The sequence below is a fragment of the Aulonocara stuartgranti genome, assembly GCF_965226115.1.
Source record: "Aulonocara stuartgranti genome assembly, chromosome: 2".
In the NCBI taxonomy this organism is placed as follows: Eukaryota; Metazoa; Chordata; class Actinopteri; order Cichliformes; family Cichlidae; genus Aulonocara; species Aulonocara stuartgranti.
In genome coordinates, this window is record NC_138940.1 from 4273427 (window position 1) to 4289500 (window position 16074).

The following is a 16074-nucleotide window of genomic DNA, read 5'->3' on the forward strand; positions in this document are numbered from 1 at the left end:
AAACCCGGGACGGAGATTTCTTTCATTGCTCATGACATTCAAGGCTGTGAAATGACAAAATATGCCTTTTTCTTTTTTACATTATTCTCACAAGTCTCAACACTTAGAGGACAATAATAATAATGATGATGGCTGGGCTCTTTTGGCTGCTTCCTTGTTTACCCAAGGGGCTCTGCAGCGGATAGAACTACATGTTTGATTTGGCACATTTTTTACCCCGGATGCCCTTCTGAATGCTCCCCTCCTATTTATCCAGGCTTGGGACTGGCACTGGGAGTACGCTAATACTCCTTAAATACAAATAAGCTGGGGGTTAGTTGACTGACACTGGGTCTGTGTCCTCCCAGCCCTAAAGAAGGGATATTTCATAACAATAATAAGAATGTTTCTTACCGACATGCAAAAACTGTTTACATGTTTCCAACACTAAAGGGTTATTCAGTCATTCATCCCTTTCCCTTGATGCTTTCTTTCTTCCTGCTGAATAACTTCAAACTTTTTAAAAACACAATGATGGTTAATTTTTTAACCATCATTGAACCTGTGACCAAAAAATCTACAGTAAGTTGTGTCAACAACTATTGGCCAATTCCTCTTACCATGATCATTCCTAAATACTTTGAAAGACTGCTATTCAATCACATAAAGCTATGCGTCACAGCGGAGGTAGATCACCAGGTATAAGATTTTAACACCAACTGCTCTCAGACTGTCAGCCTGGGCAGGCAAACACTCCCCATCCTCACTCTGACCACGGAGTTCTGCAAGGCTATGTGCCGAGACCCTTCCTGTATGCTCCGGACAGACATGACCATCAGTGCATGCACAAGACGAATACCACTGTTACGTTTACAGATGATACGACAGCCATTGCACTCAATTTGACATCATAACAATATGATGTCATGTGTGTGTTTTAATAACACACACACCAAAGAGATGATTATAGAGTCCCGAACCAAAAAGAAAACCACAGACACACCACTACACATCCATAGAGAGAGTCTACTGCGCACCACACTGCCACCAACACTGCAGCTTTTACAGCACAGTAGAGAGCATCCTCGCAGCTTGGTGTGGTAGCTGTACCAAAGCTGACAAAAGGCCCTCCAGCATGTTGTGGAAAGATTGTGGGCACAGAGCTACCATATCTGGATCATCTTTACACCACTTGCTGTGTGAAGAAGGCCACAAAGACTCTCCAGACCTCCATTTGTTCAAGCTTCGCCCATCAAGCAGGTACTTCAGAGGTGTACAAACACGCAAATAGGCTGAAACGCATCCTTACACACAGAAAAACAAAATCACCTTTCACTAAACAGGACAAACTGGAATGGGTTAAAACAGTGCAGCGCTCATCCTGGATGTCACCACCTTTCTGTACTTCTTCCTGGAGGTGTATTAGTCTTTTTTTTCCCATTTCATTTCTCAGAGTTGCAAATCTGAAAGTATTGGTGGAAGTTGCACTTGTTTAAATGTCTTATGTCCTTACTGTTTACATCCTTTTTTACTTAGACAGAAATACCCACCAAAATAATGTTCTATACCCAAGTTTGAGGCAACACACTGGACTTCTCTGAAAAGTGAGGAATAATCAAACTACAAAAACGTTTATGTTTAGGAATGCAAGCAAATAACTGTAAGGTATAAATACTTTTCTATTATCCTATTTATTTTTTATTTATTTTCCTCCTACTGTTTGTGTATGTACGTCCGTGCGTGTTGTGCTGTGTGTAAATGTTGTGCACAAGGTTAGGGAGGGAGTATAACTGTCACTTCGTTATGTTTCCATAGTAAGTGCTGAATCCTGAACGTCTTCAGAGTCAGTACTTACACCGTCCCACCAGATGGCGATAGTGAGCGCTGAGCCCATTCTGAGCTGATAGAAAAAAAACACAAACAACCACAAGAAAACCACAAAACCAAGATGGCGGTGCAGGAGACAGCATCTCAACTGTCCATGGCTCTCAAAGTCCAAGAATATCCCACCCTGAAGGTAAACACAAACGCATAATGGTGTATATTGATAGCCCAATGAGTCTGCTGTTACAAAAATACGCGATGCGTGCTGTGCCACTTGGAAAGAAATCGGAATTAGTCGTTCATTAGATAGCGAGTGAACTCGTCAGGGAGGCTAACGCTAGCTGAATTAGCTTAGCCAGGCACCCAGTGTCCGTAAAGTGCTTGTTTTTATGAACGGATGTAAAAATATGAGTGGTCCCCTAAATGATATAAGCTGGGGGTTAGTTGGTTAGCTTCCTGCTGGGTTAATTCTTTTTATTATGGACTCTGAGTCCGTCAGAGGCCCAAAAGCTGATCGCTTGACTTTTTGTTGGGTTTGGCCTGATTATCCTTTTAACCATGGCTCGTGAGCTCACCTAAGTACCTACCACCTACCTAAGGGTGCATCACCTTAAAGATGGCTGGCCTGTGGGAAGCATGCTTTTTTGTGTAGTGTATGTGTGCGAGTGTACAGCTTGTCTCCTGCGCTGACCTGGACATTTAAAAAAGACTGGGATAGGAGGTTTAAGGGTTACAGTTTATATGGTTACATGGAAGCAGCATGGTTACTCGCCCCCAGTCAGAGAAGTGACATGCAAACGTGATTGGCCTGCTAACTCGGCCGTTAGCTTAGCTACGGCACTTAAAACCAGTATTTGTCGTGTTTAACGAGCAGCCTGCCCAATTCATAACGTCAAAGCAAGCGAAATCCGGGCTGGTTCGGAGATACGTGGGTTTAAAGCTTTCGGGGGAGGAGGAAGATCCCCTAACCCGGTGCTGTCAGGCGGAGAAGCAGCACTGTGAGTTAGCGCAGTGTCATCAGATTGCTGCTGCTGCTGCCTCCCTGTACTTCAAAATGGCCAGTGAGAGAAATCACAGCCTGCCGCCGCCGCACACACGCACGGTTTTCCTCCATTCCACATAACGCTGCTGCTGCGACACCGCTGCTAAAAGACAGGTCCGGGCTGCTTCCTGTGATCAGGAGAGCGTCGTCATATAAAGACAGCAGGGCTGTGAGTACCGGCGCATTTACTGCTTTTGTGTGGTAACTAATTGTGTAATGTTGCATGATGGATAGAGGCATTTCCTGCTGCAGCTGATGTTAAAATGCCTCTGTGCTGAGCATGCATGGCTTTGGTTTGGGGATGTCTCTGGCTGCTATGGTTGGATGCTGCAGTGAGATGATGGGCACCATTTTAAGACAGGAGTGATGGTTGTAATTGGCATCAAATGGGAGTCTACAGCTGCAGGACAGCAGTGTTGATTACATTTGGAGCTGTATTGAGCAGAATTTTATCATTGTAATAATGCCTGTCCCAGAAACTGAAGAAGGTTCTAATCTGATCTGTATTTCTGCATTACTAAGCATATATAAAGATCTCACAATTAAGACACAAAGGTATTAAAATGTTGACAGCAAAATGCAGTCAAAATGATAATTAAATCACTTGAGCCTTGTATTGATTATTACTGTGATTGTTATTAATATGTAATGTTTGCTGTTTGAAATGGGCTTCCTGTTGTCTCTTCCAAGGATTCACTTAAAACAATTATGAATGATAACCACCATACTCATATACTGTATGGCTTTTACTGTGATAACAGTCTGCTTTGTGTTCATGGCTGAATTACATGTTCACTCTTGACTAAATCAAGGTCATATCATAAAGGGGTTACTAATCTTAGCAATGTTATAACATCTAGTAGCCAGTCAAATTCAGAAAGGGGATATTTCAGTTTTCCCAACATGCAGCTAAAAATTTTTTGCAGACATGGGCCTTATGGATTATTTAAGAATATGTGTTATTTATTTTATAAAAGTGTATCTGAAAAGCTGTTAACAAAAGACTTTATGGCTAAATTATAAAGGAGAATGTGTGCTTCCATGTGTGGTCACCACCCTCAAAGCCTTCTTTTTGAGCCAGGAAAAACCCTGGGTTAGCACAGTCTGTGCCAGCAGGTATGCCATTGACATGACCACCTACAGAAAAAGTTATGAGTCTGTTTGAATTGCCATGAGGATGAGTCTGCCACAGAAAAAATATGTAATCATTTTCAAGCAGCTTTTTAAAAAAATGAGCACCGAGTTTTGTAAAAGTTAATTAGAGCTTACCAATCTACCATTTAGCTACTATATTACTATGTTACCAAAGCCTGCTACATGTGTTTTTCCCCAGAACAAAATCAAAAACATTGACATGTTCAATAAGTGTTGTGAACTGAGGAGACTACACATTTGTGCCTGTCAGCTGGCCAATAACAGCAGGACAATTAATAGATTTATATTAAAAATGTAACACAGACATATTGAAATGACTTTGACGTAATGCAAACTGATTATCTCTAATGACCCTCTCTGAGCCAGGAAAAACCTTTTACCTACGTTATAAATATACCTCGGCTCTTCCTTACATCTTGCTAAAATCATCGTCTTCTGTGTTGAAAAATTTGAGTTGTGAGTACCGGTAGTTATTTGTTGATCTGGGCAACCAGAATATTTGCTGGTCAATAAGTAAGTATAAACCTTGTCTGTGGCGAATCCTGACTCTAATGTAGTCGTCACTGAAAGATATTAGGGAGTGGAGGCTGACATAAAGGTAATGTTTAATCTCTGTTATATTCTGATGGGAGCTGTTAGTGTAATACGAAAAATCCATCCAATAATTTTTTTTGGAGTATATACCAATATGTGGTAAAGTAAGCTATCTGAGAAATGCGGCCCATTTGGTGCTGCATTTTCCAGTTTGTCCCCCCCGATTCCTTCCTCGCCATCTTAGTAATCTGTGACATAAACTTGGCTCTGAGTTAAAAGAAACGCTCCTTTCAATCGGTCAAAGCACTTCTTTTGTTGATCCAGCATGTCAGCAGAGGGAATATCAAGAATCACATGAAACTAGTTAAGTACTTTTATTGTTGTGCAAAGAAAATAAGTACATCATTTAACAAAGCAGGTTTCTCTGAAAAGGACGTGGTTTCGAATGCTTTTTTAGCTTTTTCAAGCTGAGTTTTCAGAAGTTTACAGACTCTGACTGCGCTCCAGTGTGTGCCAACTGGTGAGGGGAAATGGTGTTTTTTTTTTTCCCCCCTTCTCTTTGTGGTCTGGATGAAGTTCTTGAATCTGTTGTGACAGCTTACTTGCTTTTCTAAAATTGAATGACCATAAATTGATATGGAAGTTTTATTTAAAGTGAACTGACGGAGAAAGTAACATTTTTACAGAAATCTGTTGCAGTTTTTCAGTTTAAGTATTAGGAAATGTTTAAGCAGGAGTTTAGCATCATGTTTTTGTTCTTCATTCCAGATGAAACGGCATAAATTAGAGAACAGAACATCTCAAATTAAGGATAATGATGGCCAATTGTTCTGTATCAAGGATAAGAAAAAGTAAAGCTTTAGTATTTAAACAGTTTTCTACCATATTGTCTTGAGGTAATTCACATATTGAGCTATAATCGTAGCTTATAAAATTACACTAAGATGCATTAATCCCCTTGAATGAATGTCTGAAATAGAACATTTATGATGTCTACAGGTGCCATACGAGACTCTGAACAAACGCTTTAGAGCGGCTCAGAAGAACATCGACAGGGAGACGAGTCACGTCACAATGGTAGTTGCAGAGCTGGAGAAAACGCTCAGCAGCTTCCCCGTGGTTGACTCGGTGGTGTCCCTGCTGGATGGAGTGGTGGAGAAACTCAGTGCCCTGAAGAGGAAGGTAAGAGATACAGGCATACACATTTTCCAAGTGTAACAGTCAAGTCCTTCCAGACTGGTAAGAGTGCCAAGTTTCCTTTTAGTTTTAGTGAGGGAGTTTGCAGCTCTTGAACATCATGTTTTTGAAGGCATAAAAGTCGATATTTTCCGCCACCTTTTATGATAACACTTGATTTTATGAACATGCATAGCTTTGCACATGTTCTTTTCATCCCTAACAGTAAATCTCTGATGGCGCTGACTCTCTGCGGTTGCTTGTTTTCTGTTCGACTGAAGCTGACCACACAATAGAGGTTCTATCAGTTTCAACTTTAGCCTTTTCTCTGGAAGCAGTCAGAAGCACTGCTTTTATACAAAAAGGCAATTACAGAGATAATCAGGCCCAACAGGAAGATGGCTTTCAAGTGCAACTGTGCAGCTGTATATAGTTCTATCATAATAGTCATCCCTGTGTATGTTGTCATTGCTACACTTACAGGCCTGTGTTTTAAAATGTTTCTGGCATTATTTAAAATCTCGCTTCTGGAAAGAGAGAAAACGGTTTCCAGAAGGCCAGAGAAATCTCAATTTTCCTTGGCAGCTGTTTGAATGCGATTGAGGGAAGAAATAATTTGATGCTTTTTGTAAAGAGATAAAGTGCACGCCTTAAAAGAGGTACTTCAATCGTGCAGCTAAATTTTGGTCGTGCTCTGTGGGCCTTTCTAAGTTACTCGAACCCGTCTGCACACCATCATTTTGCCTAACATGTAAAATAGTGTGAAGAGGTAAAGCAGAACCAACCACCTACATCTTGTTAACCTGGAGTAGAAAAGCTGTTATACATCTATGCATCACACGTATTATCTTCTTTACAAACAAAATCTTGCTTCACGTAGAGCCGACCATGGAAAACCACAGTAATCACTGTTTTAGCAAAAGCACCTCATTAGGTGGATTGCATTTGTTTGCCAAGGAATGCTCCAAGGGTGGCTCGTGTGTTGAGCTGTCAAATCGCACTTTTGCTTTTTTTTAAAAATAAAAAATTTACCTTTATGTCGACATTCTCAGCAGATACAAAAGGTTCATTTTGGGCGGAGGAAGGGGGGATACTTTAATTGTGTATCAGATGATGTCATTAGACACTGCACTGATTGGGCATCTGAAATCTGAGAAGTGAAAAATAAATCATGCTTTGTTCCATTTCTACCAGGAAAACAATGCTTATCTAAATTGGTGTTATACAATTTTATATTTGTTTCTTTTTCAATTTACTCTAAAAGTACAAGATGTGCTGAAAAGCGAGCCTAGGATTGTAATTATGTGCTGAAGGATCACCGAGTCCTTACTGCATGTAACAGTGGAAAGAAATTACTCCTTTGTGGTTGTGATCCATAATTTCCATCCTGCCATGTCTGTGAAGCAGAAAGCAGCAGTTTTGTTCCAACGAAACTTGAGCAGCGTTCAAGGTTTCTGACTTCTTGGTTTCAGTGTTCAGGGTTTGTTCCTGTTCTAAAGTCAACCATGTTACATGTCATAAACATAATTCATTTTAATTATCCTTCTTAGAGAAACGATTAACAGGAAGCATTTTGTAGCTCTCGTGATTGTGTTTGTGTCCCGTAGGCTGCAGAGTCCATTCAAGCAGAAGACGAGAGTGCCAAGCTGTGTAAGCGTCGCATCGAGCACTTAAAGGAGCACAGCAGCGACCAGCCAGCTTCAGTTAACCTGTGGAAGAAGAAACGGATGGACCGCATGATGGTGGAGCATCTGCTGCGCTGTGGCTACTACAACACAGCTGTGAAACTGGCCAGACAGAGCGGTATAGAGGTAATTACAGGGCTCCTACAGTTCATGTACAGAAAGAGGCAAAGGTTTTGGGTTTTCTGTATTTCTTCATAAATATGACCTGAAATCATTTTTTTAAAAAGAGAACCTAATTAAAGAAATTGTTCTATGATTTACATTTATTTACTGAGGGTTTGATCCAGTATTATGTATCTGCAAGGGGAAAAGGTATTAACCTTTACTGTCAGTATGTAGTGCAGGAGTAATTGCAACTTAACTTCTGATGTGCAGAACGATAAGTTCTGCACATCAGTTTAAAGGACTTTTAACCAGTTCCTTATATACAGAGTGTTTAACTCCAAGAAGGATTTCGCTGATACAAACCAGCTGGTTGGTCAGTGGCAGGCCCTGTTCAGATCTGTGGCAGATCCCTGCTGGATCTCCATCTGCTCCTTGGCTGTTAGGAGATTTAGTGAATACAGCCCTGACTCTTAAAGCAGAGTTAATGGTACTGTCCTTGTGTTTCTGTGGCTTTTGGCTATTGAGAGTGAAGGATTATGGATGTTCTGTCTTTGCACATGTCCTTGCATATGGTCATTCAAAACAACAGCAGCATGTGGCACTACGGTGGTGATGATAGGCAGAGGTAGAGTTAAAGGGAGCAAGAGTGGAATTCAGCAGCAGCTTGAAGTACAGGCTGTGGCTACACTGGACAGCTTTCATTGTTCTTAACACTCTGTTTCTTTACACCATAAAAAGCTCTTTGTTATGATTTAGACTTGCAGTTGAAGGTAAACCAAAAAGACCAACAACAGCGCGTACACGAACAAGACAACTTTCCCCACTGCCCTGTGTTCATAATAAACAGCTACAACATGTAGACACCCCTAAGTAGGAATGTGGTTTTACATTAATAATGGATAAACATTAGTTTGTTTATCCAACAGGAAGAGCAGTGATAATGGCAACTCATATTTAATTGTATCTGCAGCGATATTGATCTATTTGTTGATAGGAAATCTAAAATGGGGGTAGTTTTAATGGGAGAACAAGCCAAATGGCCAAAAGGGAGCCTGCATTAGGCTACGTTCACACTGCAGGCGAAAGCGCATCAAATCCGATTTTTTTGACCCTGTGCGACACATATCCGATCATGGTCTGACAGTGTGAACGGCACAAATCCGATATTTTCAAATCCGATCTGGGTCACTTTCGTATGTGGTACTGAATCCGATACATATCCGATGTTTCAGAAAGCGACTGCTGTTTGACGGTCAAGTCGCATTAAATCCGTCTTTTACGTCACTGACACAAGACAGACGCCAATTATCAGCTCCGGAGTAGACACCATGAACACTTCCTGGCCATCCAGTGTAGATGTCAGTGAAACTGTTGGGAAAAAAAACGTTGGAGAAACGTGAACATTTTATTTGTATCTGCAGATTCTGACAGAAATCTGCAGCTATCCTTTGAAGCAGCGCTCCTCTTAAACAGCAATAAGGATCATTATTAGGCTATTTACATTATTATTTAAATAACAAAATAACTTAAAGCAAAAATTGGGAAACGTAAAGTCCAAAGTCTTTATATTAAGGTCCATCAGTCAAACAATACTGTTGCTCTGGGTCTAAACAGAGCGCGTTGTGTGTGACGTCTTCTTTTGCGCATGCGGGCGCTTTGAGCGTTCACACTAGAGCGCGTTGCTGTCGCATTTTATTTGTAGTGTGAACGAGCAGACAAAAAAATTCGGATTTGATCAAAAAATCTGAATTGAGCATCAAGACCTGCAGTGTGAACGTAGCCTGAGAGTACTGTTTCTGTAATGTGGAATCACTACAAGATTAAATGCAGTGTTTTAAACAAACACTGTGAAGTTCATTTGTCTGTGGATAATACTACTGAAAAGCATGGAAATAAATTGTGCTGTCAGTTAAAACTGTCTATTTACAAACATGCCCTGGCCAAACACACCAAAAGCATTACAGTGCTTCTCTTTTTCTGCAAGATTCAGTTGAATGCAGCCCACACAATCAGAGTTTCTGCTGGAAGAACGACTACTTGAATACTGAAGCACAGACATCACTTTGCTATGAATGGTGTGATTTCATGAGCCAATGCATGAAATCTACACAGTATTTTAAAAACCGTGTCACCAAACTAGTTGTAATTAGTGATTACTATACAGGACAGGACGTCCCCCATCCATGCCTGTCTCTAAAACCTTTCCCCTCACTTATTTTACAGTTTTTTGTCCTCGAGATACTGTTTCAGAACATTTTTTTTAAATATTTATAATATTTTTTTAATCATCTAAGATGTGTGTGATTTTTGTCTTGGACTTAAATGGCCTCCAGCTGGATACAGAAATTCTGAGTGGCTTCATCGTTTTGAACTGCTTGCTTCAGGTCCTTTCAGAGCATTTGTATTGAATTTGCTCAGCACATGTTGCAAAACATTACCTTTACTCTTTTTAATCCTTCTTTTGTAGAATGACATGTGCTGAGCATTGCTGTCTTGCTGCACGACCCAGTTTGCTTTTTCTTTTTTTTACAGGCACATCCTGACATTTTAGAATTTTGTAGTATAATTCAAATGAATCGCCCCACTAAGGACCGGCAGACAAGGCCTACAAACCATGACTCGAACAGTACAGTGCGTTTCAGATGGGATGAGATTCAGATGCTGGAATGCTGTCTTTTTATTTCTTCAAATGTAGTGCTTATGATTTACACCAAACAGTTCCAGTGTCTTTTCTCTAACAAACAGCAGATGAGCAGCTGTGTTCTTTTGGAAGACCAGTGGCATTCTCCATTCAACCGTGACATGGATAACATTTTTGTTCAGTGTTCTGCTGATGGTGGACTCAAAAACATGAGCGTGAGCCAGTGTGAGAGGCCTTTAGTTTCTGAGAAGCACGTTACCCGGGGTTACTTTGTCACCTCGGGTACTATTACACATTTTGCTCTCTGAGGAATATTTGTTAGTCAAGTATTCCCAGGGAGGGTAACAATGGTCTTGAATTTCTCTTTTTTTTTTTTTGTACAATGTCTGTCAGCCTCTATAGAGAGTACTCAATAGCCAGCCTAATGAGCATCACGTCCTTGTTTCTGAGGTCCTCGGAGATTTCTTTTGTTTAAGCCATGATTGACTTCATGAAAAATGTGTAGCGAAGATCAGACTTTAATAGATCTCTTCTTCTTTCAATTAATATCCTCATAGCTGTTTGTCAGCTTGTTAGTTAAAAGAAAAGTCTTCTCGTTCACACATACCTTTCACATACAGAAATAACCTGTGTTTTTCTGTTTTTCTGTCTCTGTTGTGTTTTTAGGATCTGGTGAACATTGAGATGTTCCTCACAGCTAAGGAGGTGGAGGAGTCTCTGGAGAGGCAGGAGACAGCCACTTGCCTGGCTTGGTGCCATGACAACAAGTCCCGCCTCCGCAAGATGAAGGTAGAATAATTAATGATGTTTCAAGGCATTGTTAATACTAGCTTTGATACCAGTGAACCCTGAAAAAAACCCTGCTATCAGTTTTTTACATTGCATAGTTTTGGCTCTAATAAACAACAGTCAGCAGTGTAACCGGTTTTTGATGCAAAAAATTAAGTCTTGATTGCTTTTCTTGTAGCTTTCGCTCTGCTGAGAATCTCAGCAAGTTCCCATTTTAATCCCAACATTATTTTATTAGACAGGGTCTGAGTCCTCAGTAGAATTCAGACGGGAGTCAATAATCTGACTTGTTGGCTGTTACTTATTTATATGGACGTGGCTTTGTTTTAGTAAAATTTGGTTTAGTTTATCTTCTTGCCAGTTGGGCAATATGTAAATCAGAAAAACTATAGTTCCAGTTGGTAACAGATGTGGGTTTTTTCCCTGCTCAGTCCATTTAGATGGTAAAATATTAACAGATCATTTTGCTGTTTGTTCTGTCTCGATTTCCATGGACATTATTAATTAACCATGGGGGGGTCGCCTCATTTTTTTAAACTCGATGCCTCCTCTTCCATCTTTCCTTTCTCTGGCAGAGTTGTCTTGAGTTCAGTCTGAGAATCCAGGAGTTCATTGAGCTCATCAGACAAAACAAGCGCATGGATGCAGTGCGGTACTTAAAACACACACACAAATAATTTTTTCACCTGAAGCCTTTTACTCACGTATTTCCACATTTGCAGTTGCGTTACTGAGATTGTGAGTCTCTCTGTGTGTATTAGACATGCTAGAAAGCACTTCAGCCAAGCAGAAGGTGGACAGTTGGATGAGGTTCGGCAGGTGATGGGCATGCTGGCCTTTCCATCAGATACGCACATCTCTCCATACAAGGTAACATTAGTGGTCTTTATCAGTGTGAATGTCTACAAGGATATCATTTGATTTGATCAGAAGTCATTACACAGCAATAGTTTGTGCTTTGGCTCAATAAAGATTTCTCAGATTTTCAGTCAGGCTGATAATTCTGACCTGGTCATTTTTGTTTTGTTTCTGTGTTCAAATATAGATAATTTATGCTTTCTAAAGAAAACTGATATGTTTAGAAATGCTGAAAATCTCTTGCTCTGTGTTAAGAAGAAAGAAAAACACTTGGGAAAATTTTGAGAAAAACTTTAAACTCCATGGGTCTGTCCTCGTGGAAATATTGGTACCACTTTGGGCAGAGCTGTGACCAAACCAGCCTGACTTCTTGTGTGTTTGAAGTAAAGAGAAAGCGCTATAGACACAGACCAGCCACCAGAGGGCCTCCATTGTCTTTTACAAAAAGCTCAATTCCCTTTTTGTACAGGCTTTCAGTGGCACTGCTGTTTTTAATTTTCCACTCCAACATCCTCTGAATTGTACTATGGCACACTGTCACCAAGGCTTTTTTTCTTTCGCTTTTAGGCAAGCCAGTGTAGTGTTTGTGCCAGCTGCTTGTGCCAGAGTTACAGAAACAGCCTCTCTTCCCTGCCAGTATGCTATTAACGGGAGAGCTTAGTAGCTTTCATTATTATCATAGTGTTTTTCCTCAGTGTCATGATTACTTATGATCATAATAAAAGTAATCATAAATATAATCATGCTCAATAAAAATACTGCCAGGGGTAATTAAAAAGGATTAAACTGTAATTAATTTAGACAACGCAGTTACATTACTGATAGGATTACAGTCTCAGCTGTTCTTGGAAAAACCGTTAATCACAATTCACTTGAAATCAACATCGCTGATTAAAGACCAAGTCAGAATCTAAGACTTTCAGTGGGGCTTCTTTTTTTAGGTGGTCCAGAAAAGAGAGCATTACTGTAATAGACTCTGGAGGAAGTAAAAATGTGTCATAGTGTTGCTATTATTGTTATTGTTGTTGTTGCTATAAAAGTAGCTTAGAAACTGCTCCAAGAAGATAAATGTGATGAATATGTGTGGAATCTTGTGCCCCCCCAGAATATGGTCAGTGATGGTCCAGCCTTGTGAATCAATTTGTTGAGCCACAAAAAATGCAACACAAATTTCATTGTTTTAAACATTGAAATTTCAGCTCTTTGTATGTTATAACTTTGCTCTCCTGGAATGGAGAGGACAACAAACCTCTGCTCGACCATAAATTTCGTTTTATACGTGAAGTCTAAGGTGCACCCTGTGGTGTCCCAACATTACTAACCAGACAGGGTGTAGCTTCAGTTGTGTTTTAAGCTGCGCAGACCAAAGACAAATGTATGCCTTTTATACACAAAAGTAGACCTTTTTGTTTAATTCAGACTTTTTTTATATTGTACAAATTATAAAAGCCCCCTGTGCCAAATTAAACTTGATTATTTATTTATTAATTTTTCAGAAATGCAGTTGTAAAAAAAATCTTCCTTTTATTTTCTCTTTTTCTTTCTGATCTATCAGGATCTGTTGGATCCAGCCCGCTGGAAGATGCTGATCCAGCAGTTCCGATATGACAATTACAGACTGCATCAGCTGGGAAACAACTCTGTCTTCACCATCACCCTGCAGGCTGGTCTGTCTGCCATCAAGACACCGTATCCTTCCAGTGTGTGGTTACTCTTAACCCTGTCATTTCAACTTCTTAAGCTATATGAAGATGGATAGTGCTTTTTGTTCTAAGGGGGGTCTATTCTGTGTGTTATTCCCTAATCTGCATTAATCCTTAACTCCCATTTCCAAACCAGTCAGTGCTACAAGGAGGATGGCACCTCTAAAAACCCAGACTGCCCAGTGTGCAGTAAATCTCTTAACAAGTTGGCTCAGCCTCTACCCATGGCCCACTGCGCCAATTCCAGACTAGTCTGTAAAATCTCTGGAGAGGTCATGAATGAAAACAACCCTCCCATGATGCTGCCTAATGGATATGTTTACGGCTACAATGTGAGTAAACTGCATGATGCCAGCTGGGACTGTATAAAGGTGCTTCCATCCATGTTGAAGCAATTTAAAATGCAGACTTAAAGGATGATAAAGTTTCATAAAACACTCCTTGATATTTCATTATTATCTCTTCCAGTCTCTTCTGTCCATTCGCCAAGATGACAAAGTGGTGTGTCCCAGAACCAAAGAAGTCTTCAACTTCTCTCAGGCGGAGAAAGTGTACATCATGTGATTGCTCGGATGACGCTTCTGAGTATCAACCACATCAGATACGGCCCGTCGCCCATCACCTGTGACCCGGCCTGCTCAGAGCCACCTGTGGAGCTGTGATCCAGTGCCCTTCCTCCCACAGACAAAACCCACATGTCCGTGGAGACTCCACCACCCCAACCCATCCAGTTCCTCTACATGATCAGCTCAAGTTAGCCCATCCAGACCCCGTGCCCCCCCGCCCCCTCCATTTTATCTGACAAACTGGGCTCCTCTCCTTTAAGACTCTGTTTTAGATGTGGCTAGAAGTTGTTTAATCTGATCCATTCAAGCACATGGACTATCAGCATTGTCATTATCTTACAGGCCTTCACACTGAAGATTAGAGAGTAGAGAAAAAGACTGAAGAGTGGAAAAACTGCTAGATAGATGTTTGATTTTACTACAACAAATAAAATCCTGTTGAGGTTACTTTTGACTTTTTTCCTTTTACAAATGTTGTTTGTTACTGAAATAATGTGGCAGAAATGTGTTAAGTCGCTGCTTTAACCATTAACACAAGATTTGAGCCTTTTTTGTGAACAGACATGGCTTCCTAGTCACATCTCCTCCTGTGGTGCATGCTGTCTGCATCGTTTGTCTTATAGCCATGTTTATGTTGGTTGTTAGGGAATATTTTTAAATGCTTCCTTTAAACTACCTAACTGGATTAATTACATTTATCTCCCTCACGATTGAAACTGGAGGATGTTTTGGGCTACAAAAGGCTTCAGTTTTAATGTAAATATTAGGTAGGACTTGATCTTCATTTATAAATTCAGGAGTTTTAGAGAAATGTCATTTTAAAAAAACAAAATATTTGCCATCTGCACAGATTGCTGTGTAAATTTGAGTGTTTTCTCGGGTGTTTAAAACCTGATGTAGCCTTCAATATCCTCAAGTCAAGCGGTTTTTGCTTATAATTTCTCATATCTGGAGAAGCTCGTAGTTTCACAGACAGTAATATAAATTAAGCGGTACTTGCTCCCGTAAAGAAATGTACTAAGTTTTCAGACAAGAAAACCATCTCTGATGTTTTTAGCTTCCAAATGAAAAACACAAAAACAGTCTTCCCATTTTTGGTGTGACAGGTTTGGTGTTTATTTCAGTTTGTTTGAAATTTTGCCTTTAAAAAAAGACATTCTGGGTGATTTTTAGTCAACTGGACGTTGCCTACAGTCTGAATTTCATAACTATTTTCCCAGTGAAGCCTCGATAATAAAGAGAAGGACAATGGCGCTGCGTTACCAGTCTTGTACTCTATGTTGAAGCTGCTTGCAGCACCATTATTACAGGCTTTAAGACCATTTCATTTAATATACATTCACATGCCTTTACTGAAGGTAAAGACTTTGTCTTTCCTTACAAAGACAGGAGGAGGAGAGGAGTCACATTCAACCTTTATGGCTTTCAAACGTACTATAGAAGGACTGGGATATAAAATAATATGGAGAAGGACCTAAAGGTCACTCTGAAAATCAAGCCTGAACACCCAGAATACTCAAAAAATGCAGGTTAACATAATCAATTTTGTGGTCGGTCCTTTCTTCCATCTGTTGTTTTATCAGCAAACCACGAGTCACCTCGTTTGTGTCCATCTATAGTTTGGAGCTGTATCTGTGCAGACACAGACTGTCCTGTGTGTTTGTGTTGGTAGAGTAGAAATGGGGATTGTTTCATGAGCAATATGCCTCATAAAGGTTTCAGTAAACTTTGATTTTGGTGTTTCTTTGTTTGCCGTCTGCTTTGCTCTTGTCTGCTCTGAAATCTGCATTACCATAAGCTGTTGGTAGGTGTGGTTATTCTCTGCACAAGGTAATTAAATCAAGTGCCGTGTCTTTCACCTGAAACTACATCGCCATAGCCCGAGGACGTCGGGATTCGAGGGGAATTGGCCTTTTCTTTGTGTTTGATCACTTACATGGAGATCGTGGCAGGAAAGATAAGGGGAAAATAGGCAGGACGATTGGCTTATCTGTTACAACCGAAACCTGCAACTTCT

At 40.3% G+C, this 16074-nt stretch overlaps 1 protein-coding gene across 1 annotated transcript; it reads left to right on the forward strand.

The window, feature by feature from the left end:
* The first annotated feature begins 16 nt into the window (after positions 1–16).
* On the forward strand, positions 17–15789 carry maea (macrophage erythroblast attacher, E3 ubiquitin ligase). Its single transcript, XM_082547994.1, has 10 exons — positions 17–1239; positions 1795–1996; positions 5534–5716; positions 7318–7521; positions 10808–10930; positions 11506–11582; positions 11692–11800; positions 13344–13477; positions 13628–13823; positions 13960–15789. Exons 2-10 carry the CDS (start codon positions 1928–1930, stop codon positions 14053–14055), a joined length of 1191 nt encoding a protein of 396 aa, XP_082404120.1. The 5' UTR covers positions 17–1239; positions 1795–1927; the 3' UTR covers positions 14056–15789.
* The last annotated feature ends 285 nt before the right edge of the window (positions 15790–16074 follow it).